Source organism: Sminthopsis crassicaudata, chromosome 4 (assembly GCF_048593235.1).
Source record: "Sminthopsis crassicaudata isolate SCR6 chromosome 4, ASM4859323v1, whole genome shotgun sequence".
Taxonomy (NCBI): domain Eukaryota; kingdom Metazoa; phylum Chordata; class Mammalia; order Dasyuromorphia; family Dasyuridae; genus Sminthopsis; species Sminthopsis crassicaudata.
In genome coordinates, this window is record NC_133620.1 from 101,291,525 (window position 1) to 101,307,849 (window position 16,325).

The 16,325-nt window shown below is 39.9% G+C and overlaps 1 protein-coding gene across 1 annotated transcript in view; it reads left to right on the forward strand.

Moving 5' to 3' along the window:
* The first annotated feature begins 1,645 nt into the window (after positions 1-1,645).
* The window catches only part of TMCC2 (transmembrane and coiled-coil domain family 2), a 71,747-nt gene continuing 57,067 nt past the window's right edge, over positions 1,646-16,325 (forward strand). The window contains exon 1 of the mRNA XM_074308946.1: positions 1,646-2,353. Within this exon, the coding sequence (XP_074165047.1) occupies positions 2,144-2,353 (210 nt within the window). The 5' untranslated portion in view covers positions 1,646-2,143. The remainder of the gene's footprint in view (positions 2,354-16,325) is intronic.

The window sequence follows — 16,325 nt, forward strand, 5'->3', positions numbered from 1 at the left end:
AGAAAGTTTTCTTTTATTTCCTTTCCCCCTTCCTTCCTTCCTTCTTTTTTTTTTTTTCATTCCTTTAATATCCCTATTACAATGCCAGGTGTTGAACAATAGCTAGCATGATTAATAAATATTTGATGATTTGGATTGAATTGAATTGCTGTACAGCGTACTCCCTCCAGTTATTATCATCTTCTGAGAGATAGATGAGTCCATAATCACCATTGCAACAGAATCACTCTCTGTATGACCCTAGAGGACTCCAGTTTGGATAACCCAGTGGGTTTGGCAGAGAGAAATTTCTTCTTACATCTTACAAAGATGGAGTGACATAACAGATCAGATATACGCAAAAAAGGAAGATTAATTTTGCAGTATATGAAGATGTAATAATACAATGAGAGCTTGCATTTTTTTTCAGTAAGCAAAAAGGAATTATTGAAAGGTTCTCAAAAGATTGGCATGATATATATATATATGCAAAAAATGGTTTATCAACATATGAAGGGAGATATTACAATAATTCCGAAATTATTAGGTGAAAATTCAGAATCTGTTTTAGGGCAGTAGCAGTAGGAACTGAGAGGGATGACACATACAAGAGATTTGGGAACGACAGAATCAAAAGGACTTGGCCACTGGAGATTAGGAAGAAGGGGAAATAAAGCATAATGTCTACATTTCAGATAAGGAATACTGTCAGAAACAGGTCAAAGGTATAGGATGAGGCAAGGAAAGTAAATAACTTTGGTTTTGTTTTATCTTAAATATCAAATCAGAACCTGCACTCGCTTTTTTCCCAAAGAAAATTGGAACAAAATAGTAATGTGAAATTTTCTATTATCTAAAGTAATCTCAAATTACAGATAGGCATTGACCATTTGTCAGGTCGTCTCGCTCTTAAATGACTGAAAACTCGATAAATTTCGGGACAAGTTAAGGGTTCACCTACAGGTGCGTGGCTGTTTTCAAAGCCAAGAATTCACTCGACTTTGACTGGTTCTCTTTGGGTTGCCCGGATGCCTCCCAGGACTCCCACCCAGCAGCAGGCAGAGGATGTAGGGATAGGACTGGCCTTCAACCCTCTCCAGGTCTCCAGCCAAAGCTTGGTATCAGTGGCTTGAGTGGTCTAATTTGTAAAGTGGTGATAGTGGGGGGAGGGAGGAGGGGACGGATGTAGCAAACACAAGTGGATGAATGGGGGAAGATCCCAAGTGATATCCTCGCTGGGGGGTGGGAGAAGTAGGGTCGCTCTCCTGAGGAGATGAGGGGCACACACAGTCGCTCCCCGCCACCCTCCCTTCCGAGCTCCCCGCATCGCTAAAACGCAGCAGCATCGCCCTCCGGCCCACTCCGGGGGGAAATGCACAGTGCAACCAACCCTCCGACGTGCCTGGGAGACGCCCCCTCGGCCTGCCGCCCGGTTATTGGCCGCGCGTCGATGTCACTCGACGTCCTAGTTTGCCATCCCTTCCTGGGCAGAGGAAGACGGGCGGGGTAGGTTGTGCGCGCCGCTCTCCAGCTCTGGCAGCTGTGCCTTTGCAGCAGGCTCGGGGAGGGTAGTGAGGGAGAGGGCGGGGGAAGAGGGAAAGGGAGCGGGCGCTGGGCACTCTGCGGGCGAGGCGCTGGCCGCTCCATGCGGGGAGGGACGCAGCCGGGCAGGCCAGGGCTGGGGGGCTGCGGCCGGCGCCGAGGGCAGCCGAGGAGGACCTGCCCGGCTGGCTGCCCCATGCCATGCCCCACCTCGCCCAAGCGAGGCGGCGGGCGGGGAAGGATGCGCCGCCGTCCACTGCAGTTTGCAGCCCAGCTTTGCCTCTTGCAGCCCATACCCTGAAGCAGAAAGTTTGGGGACCGGGGTCTTCCATCCTTCTTCCCCTCCAATGACTTTGCCCAAGGACTTCTGCTGCCCAGTCCTTACCGTGACCTGGCATCTGGTACCCAGATCAGAATGAATTGTTCCAGGCAGTTACCAAGGTTCCCCTACTCTTTCAGCACCCCCTTATTTTTCCTTTAAATTTCAATTTTTTCATCTTTTGGTTTTTTTTTTTTTTTTTAAACTCATTGCCCCTATTGTGGGTGGGAAGGGAAGAGAACAGTTCTCCCTTAAGAAGGCAGCGCTGAAAGGGACAGATCCCCAAACCGACCCATATTCACCATGAAGAGGTGCAAGTCTGACGAACTGCAGCAACAGCGGGAGGAGGATGGAGCGGGGCTGGAAGATGCTGCTGCTTGCCACCTGCCGGGCCCGGACTTGAAACCTGGAGAGGTCATGAGTGCAAATCCTGCCGTGGCTCCAGCGACTCCAGATGTGGGTGTCACCATGGCCTCCAACCCTGGTCCTCGAAGCAAGCCTCCGGATTTAAAGGTGAGCCTAACATCCCCTTCTTGCCCTCAGGTCAACTAGTAACTGGAGCCAAAGGTGCGGAGGAAAGTTGAGGTCAGGCGGCAGAGAGTTTGAGCTTCTGATTTGGAATCATAAATCATTAAGAGTTGGAAGGGGCTTTTTAGGAATCATATAATCTGACTTCATTTTACAGATGAGGAAACTGAGGCCTGGAAAAGGAAAATTATTTACCTAAGGGCCCTATCATACAGCTTAGGCATCAAGCCTCAGCTTTGTTTCCCTGGCTAAACATCAGACATTCTAGTGACTCACCCAGAGAGGAGGATTCCTGACATCATGTATGAAGTACTTTTAGCTCCTTAGCTGCAAATGGACTGGAGAAATTAAAACTGTTAACATTGTCAAATTATCTCTTTGGGGGCTGAGAGAAGAGGGGAGAAGAAAAGAGATATGATTTGGGAATTGTAATTAAAGATCAGCAGTCCATTCTTGAGCTCTTCTTTTTGTTTTTTCTTGAATGACTTTGGGGGAAAAAAAAAAAATCCCTGAAGCTCAGTTTGCCCACCTGTGAAATGGGAAAAAGGGATATCTTGCCATTAGGTGGAGCCAGAGCCTAAGCTGGTGCTTGGAGATCCCTGGATGGGAATGGGCAACAGACAGGTGGCGCAAGTAATACTTGGGCTGCTTCAGGGACTCGTTTCAAGTTGAACACATGCTGAGTGAGGAGCCCAGAACTGGAACTAAAGGGAAGATATGTATGCAACTAGCAGTCATTAGCTTTAGGCTGGAGGTCCTTGAGACTGTTCTAGCACTGAGTATTTATAATACTGTGGGTAACAGCAATGATCAGTAATAACGTACCTTTATGAAAGCGTGCCCTCAGTGATTACAGGCACTGTCTTGTTCTCATCTTACTGAGGCATGTTGGGTTCTGGAAGAACTTCAGCATTGTGGAGACTGATGCATCAGGGAGATAGCTTCTCTCACGGGGGTGCAGGGCCTGGGCTAGGAAAGAAGAGAGGAATCAGTTACTTTAAATAAAGCCTGTAACCTATGGCAGCAGCCACTAAGGAGCTCTCCAGCAAAACCCAATGACACTCCTTATCTTGTGTGAGCCGACTCAAGTCAGGAGTAGAGGTGAGTATGTTTAGAAGTCAGTTATCTTCCCTGTATGTTACCTGTCTGCTTTTCTTTGGGGGTAAAAAAAGGGGAACAAAAAGGCTGCTTAACTCCATGTTGAATTAACTACTTAAAAAAGAAAGAAACACCTGGTTGTTGCCAGCAGGAGGAATGGAGGGCAAACTGCAGACAGGACCCCCTTAGGATTTGGGGTATGTTTTTTGGAACATTTTTGATCCATCTTTCATCTTAGTGATCTGAGAACAGCTACATCCCAAAGTAGGATAGGTTTTAAATGGGAATGCTAGAATAATGTCAGGATCCAAGGGAAGTTAGAACCCTTCCTGTATATCCCAGTAACCTTTTGCTTTTTTTATCCTAGTAAATAAACAGCATTCTAAAATATCATTTTATTAACAGCATGAGTAAGGTAAATGCCATCTCACAACTCCAGGCTTCCTACTCTTTTTCTGCTGAGCCAAAAGAGTCTTGCTCACTCTGCTTTCACAGACTTCCTTTCCCCAATGTTTACAGAGAACCCTATTTCATTGCTGATCGTAAAAAAGCCTCTTATACCCCTGAGATAGTTTGGAAATATCCACTGGCCTACAGGCACATAGTAAAGACTGCTAATTTCATTCATTTTATTCTGGGGGGTTATCTTCCTGACAAAAAGTGAACTGGTAACAGTGTGTGGGCAGTCTAATATTTTGTACTCATCAACAAGGCAGTCTTATGGCGACTTGTACCTCTTCTATCCACCCACATCTTTTCTAGCTCTCTGGCTATTACTTTGCCATCCTCTCTAGTGGCAGATGCAGCAGCAGCTCTCTTCTTAGTATTAGCTACAATACTCCCTAGAACAAGAATTTGTTTTGGGTGTAGAATAGAGGATGGGGAAAGGGGGGTGGGAATCACTCGGAAAAAAATACTACTGAGGTTGATCCCAGCAGCTTGGATTTGAGCTGTGAACAAGCAAGATAAGACTCAAGCACTGCTTGCCCAGTGGAATCAAGAGAGGCAAGTGGATGATGCCTTTTCCTGTTTATCTCTGACCCTGTCATCACAACATGTTTACAGTTCTGTGCAATGACTGGACTTGGAAGTGGAGCTGCTGATTTCTTACCTAACTCTGTTTTTTATTTACTATGTGGCATCTTGGGCATGTTACAACTTCTCTGGTCCTTTTGTCCCTGGGAAAATGGGTGAGGAATCCTGATGAACTAGATTAAAGCATTGGAAGCATTGTGCCCAAGTGTGTTTCCCTGAAATAAGGATGAAGTGGTAAGACAGGGCTGGGAGGTGTTTCAGACCCAATGATGGGAATTTCTTTTTTTTTTTAATTTTCTCATGTGCCTTTTGTAAATCCAGACCAACAGTTGGAGCTTTCTCCAAACTTTTTTGATGAGCACCTATGCCTCTATTCCATTTTTCTCCCAGTGACACAGCTCTGAGTTGTTATCAGTTTGCAAATATCTTCCAAAAGATGCTTTAAAAGTCATGTCTATGGCTTTTGTCAAAGGGATTTGGATGATGTTCCACTTGAGTTTTCTCCTAACTCTAAGCTCTGCAGATATTGGTGGCTTAGCAGAAAGTTTCTTCAATTAGCCAAAGGATGATAAAGTGGAGGGATGCTCTGGACTTAAATTCAGCTTTGGGCTCCTTGATGTGTAATCTAGATTAAATCACTTAATTCCTCTGACTCTCTGTTTCCTTCTCTGTCAAAGGGGGATAGTAAAACTTCCCTGTATTCCTCAAAGAGTGGTTTTAAGAGTCAAATGTACCCTATCCAGAGTGTTTTTGTTTTTTTGCAAACTTTAAAACACTCTATAAATGTTAGCTGCTGTTATTTTCTTTTGGTTCTGTTACTTCACATCCCTAAATTTCTCATTCTGTCATCATTCAATTCTGATGAGAAAGACTCCAATCTGTGATTGTGGGTGAGGGAAAAAGTCAAGCAACAATTTAAAAAGAGTGCTGATATGAGGGGGAGAGAATAAACATTTATATCTCACATATCTTACAAATATTATCTTATTTGATCCTCGTAACAGACATGAGAAATAGATATTATAATTATTCCCAATTTAAATTTGAGAGAACTGAGGCAAACAGGCTAAATGACTTATCTAGGATCACACAGCTTCAAAGTGTGTGAAGCCAGATTTGAAAGTAGGACTTAATAACTTTAGGCCCAGAACTCTGTTTCCTCTAGTACCTGGATCCTTAATACCAGGTGATGATGCAAATCACTAACTCACTAATGTGGAACTTATATGCAAATATTTCAGATTTTTTTGCAGATATTTCATGCTCAGGGTGTCCCAGAATTCTTAGTTCATTTTAAAGCCTAAAACTAAACTAACTGGAACTGTATTAAAATGTAATCGGGAAATGTTCCACAAAACATACATCTACACCTATCCATATATAAAAATATGGGTGTATATGTGTGTATATATATATCTATATACATACACACACATATCTATATCTATATATAATGTGACTTAATGTTAATTTCTGGTTTGGTCCCCATATCTATTTGACGTTACTGGTCTAGGACATTACAGGGAGGTTTGGCAGAGCCCAAAGTATATCAGCAAACTCCAGGAGAAAAGAAAGCTTTGTCCCGGTGAGATCAAAGTTTGGCTCTCTTTTTTTTCCCTCTCTATCTCCTCCCCCCTCACCCCCATCCTTAGCAGCTTAAGAGATGAGAAACAGAAACAGACTCGGGCCACATGGGCCTGTTTAAAAATACAGTTGTGATAGACGTTTCTGAAGTTTGTGGCATAGTGACTAATGCCACACGGGATGCAAGAGAGAGAGCTTGTTCTTTCCTGAAACATTTTAGAGGTGCTAGGCTATGGTCCCACAAAGTAAATATCACCTCTGAATCCTCTCCATTTTCCTTGTAACTAAAGGAATTTAGCATTTTCCCAAAGGAGAGAGAGAGAGAGCCAACTGTATTCTGGGCTGTACTATCCAAAAGCCATCTCTCTGGCAGGAATACAGAATGTCCCAAAAGTTTTGATGCGATTATAATCTTTAATAGCTTAAAAGTTTACTAAGAGTTTTGGAACATATGATATTTGTGATATTCTTTCCTAAAGAGAAAGAAAGTTTTTTGAAACATATTCCTGGTTATGGATGAATTTTTTTTCAATAGCAAATTTTTTGTTTTTTTTCAATTACTTGTAAAAAAAATTTTTAACCTTTGTTTTTTAAAATTTTGAGTTCCAAAATCTCTTTGTCTCTCTCCTCCCCCCTCCTTGAGAAGACAAACAATTTGATATAGATTATACATGTGCAGTCATGCAAAACATATTTTATGGATGAATTTAAACTCCACTCTCAGCCTACCCACTGAGCCTGTGTTTCAATATGTTGTCTTTTTTTCTTCCATCCATATTAATATTGTCTTCATTGGAGTTTTTCCTTGGCTCAGAGTAGAGAACAGAAAACATGATAAGGAGCAGCACATTTCAGGGAATTCCTAATGAGATCTTGTAGGCTCTTTATCCTTGCTTGATCACAAGCCCTGTCCATGAGCCTAAGTGTTTTAGCACTCGTTACATTGTCTAATGAAGACATCATTAGAGAACTTTTATATTTCTAACTTTGTTCCTAATTTATTTTGTGATTTTGAATATATCTTTTAATCTCTGTGGTTTTCAGTTGCTTCATCTATAAAATGGGAAAGATACTGATGTGTAATTCAGATGGTTGCAGTGGAAAACAGAATGATTTTGGGGTCTCAAGAAAAAGTTTATGGAAATCTGTGGTTTGGGACTTAATAATCAGAAGATTTCAGAAATGAAACTTTAGATATTATGTAGTCTAGTTCCTTCAGTCTATAAATGAGGAAACTGAGGCGCAATGATAAAGTGACTTTCCCATTGTCATACCACTAATTCTTGGGAAGATCCAGGATTATAAACCAGGTTTCCTGATGCTTTCCTTCTTTACTCTGCATCAATTCTGTCTCTGTTCATTATTCATTCTGACAGGTACAAGTAGATAATGCCAAATAAAGTTGTGTGTGCGTGTGTGTGTGTGTGTGTGTGCGCGCGTGCGTGCATGCTCTGGGCTTCTTTGTGGCAACAAAATATGGATCTGTATGAGATTATGTGTAGAAAAGCATTTTGCAATTGTAAAGTGATACATAAATATAAGTAACTATTGTTATTATAATCATTATTATTAGTGTCTTCATGTCCTGGAAAAATCTTTGATACTAGTCTTGTTGCAGGACTTAGAACAAACATTTTATTGGCTTTAGTCATAGAAACTCAGAGCTCTTGAACTCAACACTCCACCTGTCTCAGCCTCCCCAATATCAGGAACTGCTTGAGTTGAGACATTGAGCCTCTAGGAGCAAAGGGCCAGCAGACCACCTGGGAATCTGATAGATCTGATAGAGATAGGACCCATTGGGATTGGGATAGGGCCTGTGAGGTATTGCTGCATTTCCACCCTCGGCAATATAGAAAAACCCAGTCTTGATATCAGAACAAAACAAAAACAAAAACACAAGAGAAAGAGAAAGGGAGAAAATGAATGAGGAGAAAGGAAAGACAGAGGATTGGGGAAGAAAGAGAAAGATAGAGGAGAGCGAGAGAAAGGGAGAGAGAGACAGAGACAAAGAGAGAAAAGAGAGGAGAGACAGACAGAAACAGACAGAGAGCGAAAGAGAGAGAGGCACACAGAGAGAGGAATTAGCCTTCTAAAAAAGGGGGAGTGTTCATTATTCCCAAACCAGTAAATTTTAGCACGCTTGGTCAAAATCGTGACTCTGGCATTCTTTCAACAGCCTTGCAAACATCTAGTTGCCAGAGGCTAGTTACATGACAACATTTATAGTCAGCTAGATGGTTCAGTGGATAGAGCAGTAGCCCTGAATCCAGAAGGACCTGAGTTAAAATCCAACCCCAGACACTTAACACTTCCTAGTTGTGTAGCCCTGGGCAAAGCTACTTGACCCCATTTTCTCAAAACCAAACAAAAAGATAACTACATTAGTGCTGCTGTAGCCAAGTGAACTTGTAGCTAAGCAAATAGAGTCCTGGAAATCTGGACTCAGATATTTACTAGCTATATGACTGAGCAAGTCTTAGAAGTTTCCACATCTGCTAAATGAAAATAATTGATGTAAGAATCAAATGAAGTAACATTTGTATAGTGCTTAGCATAGTACCAGTCATATATTAGGCATGTTCTTAATTAATCTATCAATCTAATTCTCATCCTGGAAACTAGATATCTGTAAGACTGCTAAAGAAAATACAGAAATACCATTCTGGCCAAGCACACTAGTTTGCTTGTTTGGGACAACCAACTCCCCTTGTTGTCAATTCGTGTCCCCTTTTCTGGGTGGTAAAGATTGCCAAGATTATGTATTTCATTCTGCCTAAATCTTCTAGGCAGGCTAGTAAAGTAATTCAGTTATCTGTTCAATTTAGGGGAACCATTCTTCATTGTCAAGGTGTGCTGACACTTTCACAGGAAGAGCACAGAGAGCATAATATGTCATAGAAGAGGGCACTGGAACTGGAGTTAAAAAATCTGAATTTGGGTCACAGTTCTACTGTTTAATAGCTGTTTGACCAAGGACAAAATATCTTATCTCTTAGTTTTTTCATCAGTAAAATGGGGAGAGGGGCAGGAAGTTGACTTGAATTGCCCCCTTCATAGGGTTATTATGAGGAAAGCATTTTACAAGTTGCTGTATAAAATATGATCTATTAGTACTAGCAGCAACAACAAGAATCAGGTTGAATGAGTTAATGTTGGGAAAGCCTATTTAAAATGAAGTGTTCTATGCTAATGCTGTGTGCATTTGGGTTCTGAATTAATTGGTTTGATGGCATGTTGCCTTCCAGTGTGCTCAGTATTTACAGAATTACCATCTCTTAGTTTGTTCTTAATTGCATTTTAACTGTCAGCCCCATTGATGGGAATATCTTTCTTAGTGAGAAATTGAAATAGCCAGTTTGGTCTCAATTTTGGATTGGAATTTAAAAGAAGAATTGGCACAGCAGTTTTTCCGTGATCTTAGAAGTCAGCTCAGAAACATCTCTATTTTCCTCTCTCCACTTAAGAATGGCATTTCTCCTTTTGAAATCCCTGAAGTCTAAGGAGGAGAATTTTTGGAATACTGCCATTGACCCCATTGGACTAGTTCTTACAGCATCTTGGTGATCCAGGCCCTCACGAGGCTGAAGTTTCTGAAACAAGATTGGTGAATGATGACAGGTGGTTTTTGTTGTTGTCATTTGGGTATTTTGTTTAGGAAAAAATATTTGTAACTTGGCCAGCTCAAAACTTTCCTTAGTTATTTGGTTTGAAAGAAAACTAAAGAGGAGGCTGTGTCCTGTACTCTGGAAAGCAGTGCTGGGTTTAAAGAACATGACCTCCCTCACCTTTTTCCCTTAGCCAGTTTACGAAAACAGTAAACAAGACTTAGCTCTTTCCTCTGTGAGCTCTCCTTCCAAACCAACTCCATCTCAGTCATTTGCTGCTAGAAGAGAATTGTTACTGAGAAGCACAAGTGACTTCTCAATCTCCAGATGAGAAAGGCTGAGTTGGGGCAAGAGAAAAAGGAGCTCATTTTCTCAATGATGGGTTTAGTCGAGGATATAAAAAGGGCTTTCCTGTCTGAGAGCTATTGAGAACTGGAAGGGGAAGTTAAATAAGTGATATAGAATTGAAATAGGTAAAAAATCAAATGAATGATGATATATAACAGGGTATGACAGAGGAGGAGGATGGTACTCTTTATGTAGTAAGAGCACAGAGAAGGGAAAGAGTAATTTAGGTTGAGATAGTCAAGGAAGGGGGCAACTAGGTGGTGCAGTGGATAGAACACCTGGATAGAGTGTAGAGCCCCAGAGTCAGGCAGACCTGAATTCAGAACTGGCCTCAGATACTTAATAGCTATGTGACGTTAGATAACCCTATTTGCCTCAGTTTCCTCATATGTAAAGTGAGTTGGAAAAGGAAATGACAAACTACTCCAGTATGTTGGCCCAGAAAACTCCAAATCAAGAAAAGCTAAGAACAATCTGAATGAACAAATCAAAGAAGGCTTTACAGAAGGTGAGATTTGAGTAGGATCTTGAAGTCTGGATTTCATTCTGACTGGTATATACCAATGGCAATTTGGCTCTCGAAACTAGACACTTTGGAGACTAACAACTTGAGGTTCATGAACCTGTTTTAAATGTGTGTACATATACATATATGTATATAACGAGAGTCATGAACTTTTTAAAAATATGTGTGTGTGTAATATATGCTTTGATAACTGTATTTCAATATAATTGGCTTTCTTTTTAATCCTCTGCATTTTATACATTTAAGAACGTGATTCTGAAAAGGATCCATAGGTTTTATCAAACTGCCAAAGAGGGATCCATAACACACACAGAAAGGTGGAGAAGTCCTCATTTAGTTTAGCCCTTTCACTTTACAGATTAGGAAACAGAGAAAGAGCCAGTGTTTAGTTGGATTTTGGTCTTCTGACTTCCAGGCTGTCCGAAATTCTTTCCTTGACAACTTCGGGGAGAAATCACATGCCCTTCCTTGAGCTGAGATTTATTTGTTAATATCAACTTGAAAACTGGAACAATAAAGATTCTGGAAACCGTGCATAATGCTCTTTCCAGTAGAGACCATGAACAGATCCCAAACTCCCATGCTTCTTTTCCCTTCCCTTCATTGTTCTCATCACGAGTTCTAAACCTGGGGTAATGGCTCCCCTTACACCTCCTTTGTGGGAAGCTTCTTCAAGTCAAACCCAGGCTTTCTCAATTCACTTTGTACCCTGAGAGTGGGTTTTTACGATGAATAGCTCTGTTTCCATAGAGACCCTATAAATAGAGGAAAATTTCAATCCTTATTTCTCCAAATGAAGATTCACTGTATAATGTGGGACTTCGGCTTTATGTGACTCAAGATGACCTAGTCACCCCATCTTACCCCCTCAGGAATGAATGACAAGGTTAAGCCCACTTGGGGGGAAAAGGGTCAATGACAATAGAGAGGGTAAATGTGAGTTAACTAAGGGATTTTTAAAAATTTCTAGTTTCTCTTAGAAATATCAAAACCATGGGAACTTTTAGGAATGAGCTGCTGTGTCTGAGTATTTCTGAGGCCAATGGAAAAAAAAGACTGAGATTTTTATTTTTGGCATGGGGCAGTCTGGTTTCCAAAATGAAGACAGACCCCGTGGCTCTGTCTGTAAGTCTCTCTTTCCCAATCCCTCTTTCTCCCAACTGCTAATACCTTCCTACTCTTAGTTTATTTTGTATCTATTTTACACACACACACACACACACACACACACACACACACACACACACACATATATATGTCTATAGCCATGTAAAGTCAACATGATGCAATGGGGAGGGATGGAATAAATATTTATTAAGCACCTACCAAGCACCAGGCTTTGCATATAGTGCTTTTTACTAATATTATTTTATTTGATCTTCACAATAATCCTAAGAAGTAAGTGTTATTATTATAGTAGTCATTGCACAAATAGGATAAATGACTTGTACAGGATCACACAGCAGCTAAGTTTCTTTGGTCAAATTTGAATTCAGGTCTTTCTGACTCCAGATCTGATGCTCTATCCATGATATCAGCTGCCTCAATAGGAAGGGCACTGGGATTTGTTATCAGAGGACCTGGTTTCTGACCTTGGCACTGGCTGTCTAGGTCACTTCAAACAGAAAAACATTTTTCCACTAAGCCTCTTTTTCTCATCTGTAAAGTAAAAAGCATGGAATAAATTGTCTTTTCGGTACCTTTGAATCTAAATCTGTGATGTTATGACATGATATATTGTATCTCCTGGTAAAGTATAAGCTTTTTATGGACACAAATTGATTTTACTTTTGTCTTTTTGTTCTTAGCATTGAGTTCTGTGCTGAGTATACAATATTCTTTTTTTTTTTTTTTTTTTTTTTGCTGAAGCAATTGGAGTTGTGACTTGCCCAGGGTCACACAGCTAGGAAGTGTTAAGTGTTTGAGACTAGATTTGAACTCAGGTCCTCCTGACTTTAGGGCTGGTGCTCTATCCACTGCACCACCTAGATGTCCCCTACAATAGACTCTTAATAATGCATGTTGATTTGGTAAGAAAACTTGCATTATAAAAACCCAGAGACCTCAGAATCCTCTTTCAGGGAATTCCAGAAATCATTTGGCCTATCTTACCTTTTCTTACCCCAGGGAGTGACAACTCTAAACAGATAGAAATCTGGGGTGAAACTGGTTAAATTTTAGGGGAAGGAAAATATTTAGCTTATTTCCTATATTATACTATAATAATGCTATATCATATTGCTGTGTCCAACAACTTCTTTGCCATGAAGTTCCATTTTCTGCCCGGTTTCACTTTAAAAAGTAAGCACTTTTATCTTCTGTTCTCAGGGTGTACAAAGTCTCTATGACCTCCCTGGGTCTGTATTTTCAGGGACCATCTGTTCTACTTCCCCAACATGTGCTCTAACTTGGCCATTTCAAAGTCTGAAGTTTTTTTTTTCACCTGTAAAAGAAGGTTTTTTTAAAAGTCTTTATGGAAAAGCAAGTGACATTTCTTTTCTGGAGTGTTCTAGTTAGAACAGATGTTGCTTTGTCATGCGTTGGTTGCTGAGTTCCCCAGAACAAGTCACCATGGTTTTTCTTACTTTTAAAACTTGTAGCTGGGTTGAGGTAGATATGTATATGTGCTTTTCTTAAAAAAAAAAAAAAAAAAAAAAAAAATACTCACTTGAATTTGTCCAGTTCTCCAATCTAGTAGGAAGGGTTGCATTCCATTTTCCCTCCCATTCCAACAAACACCAACATATAACTCCAGCAGCAGTGCCCATTAGCTCGAGGTAAAGCTACCACCAACAATCAATTCTTCCAAAAATCAGTTCTTCTGAGGGACCATGTTCTTCTTGTTCAGTCATGTCTGACCCTTTGGGACCCTATTTGGGGATTTTCTTGGTAAAGACACTAGAGTGTTTTGTTAATTCTTTCTCCAGCTTATTTTACAAAAGAAAGAATTGAGGCAAAGTGGCTAGTGTGACTTGCACAGGATCACACAGATGAGGGTTCCTGACTATCTAGTGCATTCTGTTTATGTACTATTATGTCACCAAGCTTAGACCAAAGTTACACCCTCTTGACGATTTCTTTATTAATGCATTAATCTTTGTCACTTTCTATTTAATCATCTTCCATTCTTTACCCTCAACCTTTCCTTGAAACAAATAGTCAAGTAGTATAAATCAGTATATAAATGAATTTGAATATCAGTCATGTTTGAATCCATAATCTCTGTGCTAAAAAGTGAGAGACATGTTTTGCTGTCAGCCTATTTATGGAGTTTATTACATGTTATTCTTCTGGTTCTGATTACCTTGCTCTGTGTCAGTTCATATATGTCTTCCCAAATGCCTCTGAATTCTCCATAGTCATAATTTTTACCATACCATAATATTCCATTCCATTCACATGCCATAATTCGTTTGGTCATTCCGCAATTGATGACCTGTCACTTTGTTTCCAGTCCTTTAGGCTATAAAAAGTGTTGCTATAAATATTTTTAATATATATGACTGTTCCTCCTGTTATTAACCTTGTTGGGATATATGCCTAAGTAGTGGTTTTTCTGGGTCAAAGAACATGTATATTTCGGTGGGTTTTTTGTTTTTTTTTTTAGTATAAATCCACATTTTTTTCTGGAACAGTTAGACCAATTTTCAATCTCACTAAAAATGCATTTGGTGCCTATTTTCCTATAGTCCTTTTTTAATATATTCACCAGGCCTCTATTAAGCACCAGTTATATACAGATCAATATTTGATGTTGGGGTGCAGAGCATTATATAAGTATAAACATGACCCTTAATATCAAGGACCTAAGAACCTATTTGGGGTTTTTACATAGCAATATAAAGTTTTTCAATTTCTTTATATACATTTTTCCTCATCTGAGCCCCATAGACATTCTGGGGCTCTGTTATCTCCATTTTACAGATGAATTTGAGGTCCACAGATGTGGAAAACCTTGGCCACAATTACACAGTTAATAAGTGTCAGAGGGCAGCAAGGTAATACAGTGGATAGAGTGCTAGGGCTGGAGTCAAGAAGTTAGAATGTGCTAAGAACTTACTTATCTAATGAAAAGCAAAGAGGGGTGCTCAGGGTCACACAGATAGGAAGAAACATGGTTTCATTTCATTATCCCCAGGCCATGACTGCCCTTTGATTTTTCTTACTCATTTCAGAAGCTTTGGGGGTCTTGTTTGCTAAAATGTCTGTAATCCAGAGTACTTAGTATAGGAAAACTTGGACTGATAGAATCAAGGGGAATGACTAAGGTTATATTGTGGCACAGTCAGGACTCCTGTATCTGACCTTGATTAAAATCCCTGAGACACTACCAAATGACCATTGCTATCAATAGTCGGAATAAAATTGTACTTATTTGCTCTTGGTTATATTGTGATCAATAGAAAAGAAATTGGACTGGGAATTAGGTAACCTAGGAGGTGCTGTGTGTCTTTGGACAAGTTGTTTAATTTATATCTTTTTTTCCTGCCAGGCAACTAGGGTTAAGTGACTTGCTCAGGATCACGCAGCAATTAAGTGTTAATTGTCTGAGGCTGGATTTGAACTCGGGTCCTCCGGATTCCAGGGCTGATGCTCTGTCCACTGCACTATCTGGCTGCCCCCAAGCTGCTAACTTCTCTTTGCCTCAGTTTCCTTATCAACAGAATGAAGAGAATATCTCCTGCATCCTAATCCTTGGGGAGTAAAGGCAATGGGATATATTGCATCACAAACTATCCTTTTTATTATTATTGATATTGTCACTTGGTGGCTATGAATTCTACACTCCAAAGCATTCTGCAGGTAATGGTGGATAATGTTTTCCACTCTTATCAGAATTGGGAGGAAAAGATTGAGGATTTTCTTGTAAGGAAAGTGTGGACAACATTGATCTGGTAATACCCATCTATGAAATGGCTGCTTTTTTTTTTTTTTAGCTGAAGGTATGTTTCAGAAGAATCATAGTGTTAAAAAAAAAAATAGTGGCAGGTTTGGAACCTAGAGGTAAGGAGGGAAATCGATGAGAATGGAGCAAGGAAGTAACTGCTACAAACTTTAAAAGTCATGTGACTATCTTACAGAAGCAACAAGTCAAATGCTATAACCAGATATCTTTGGGAACAGGTCTTCTATCACAAAACTTCTTAACTAAGTTGTGGGCTGTGACTCTATATGGGTTCTCATAACTAAATGTGGGAATTGTAAATTATGATTTTTTTAATCAATAAATGATTTGTATACCTATATACCCAAAGTTGCATAAAAATTTCTCAGATGAAATGCTGCTCTTTTAGGATGAACCTAAAGAAAGAAGTTAATAGAGTTGTAGACTTAAGAGTTTGAGGAAGTCTTATAGGTTAAAGGTGAATTACAGGGTTCTTCTTTGCTCCAGATTGCCCACTTGTATAAAAATCTTTGTAAATATTTGCTTTCCCTCTGAAGAATTGTAGAAAATGACAAGTCTAGAGAGTTAAAAAAATCCATCAATAAATACTTATTGAGTTTCTGTGGCACAGTGGAAAGAATCCTAGTTCAAGAGTCAAAAGATCTGGCCTTAACTCACATATGCAAAAATGTTTGTAGCAACCTTTTTTATAATGTCAAGGAACTGGAAATTGAGTGGATGCCTCTTAGTTGGGAAATGACTGAATAAATTGTGGTATGTCAAGATCATGGAATATTATTGTACTATAAGAAATATTGAGCAGGATAATTTCAAAAAAGGTAGAAAGACTTAAATGAACTGATGCTGAGTGAA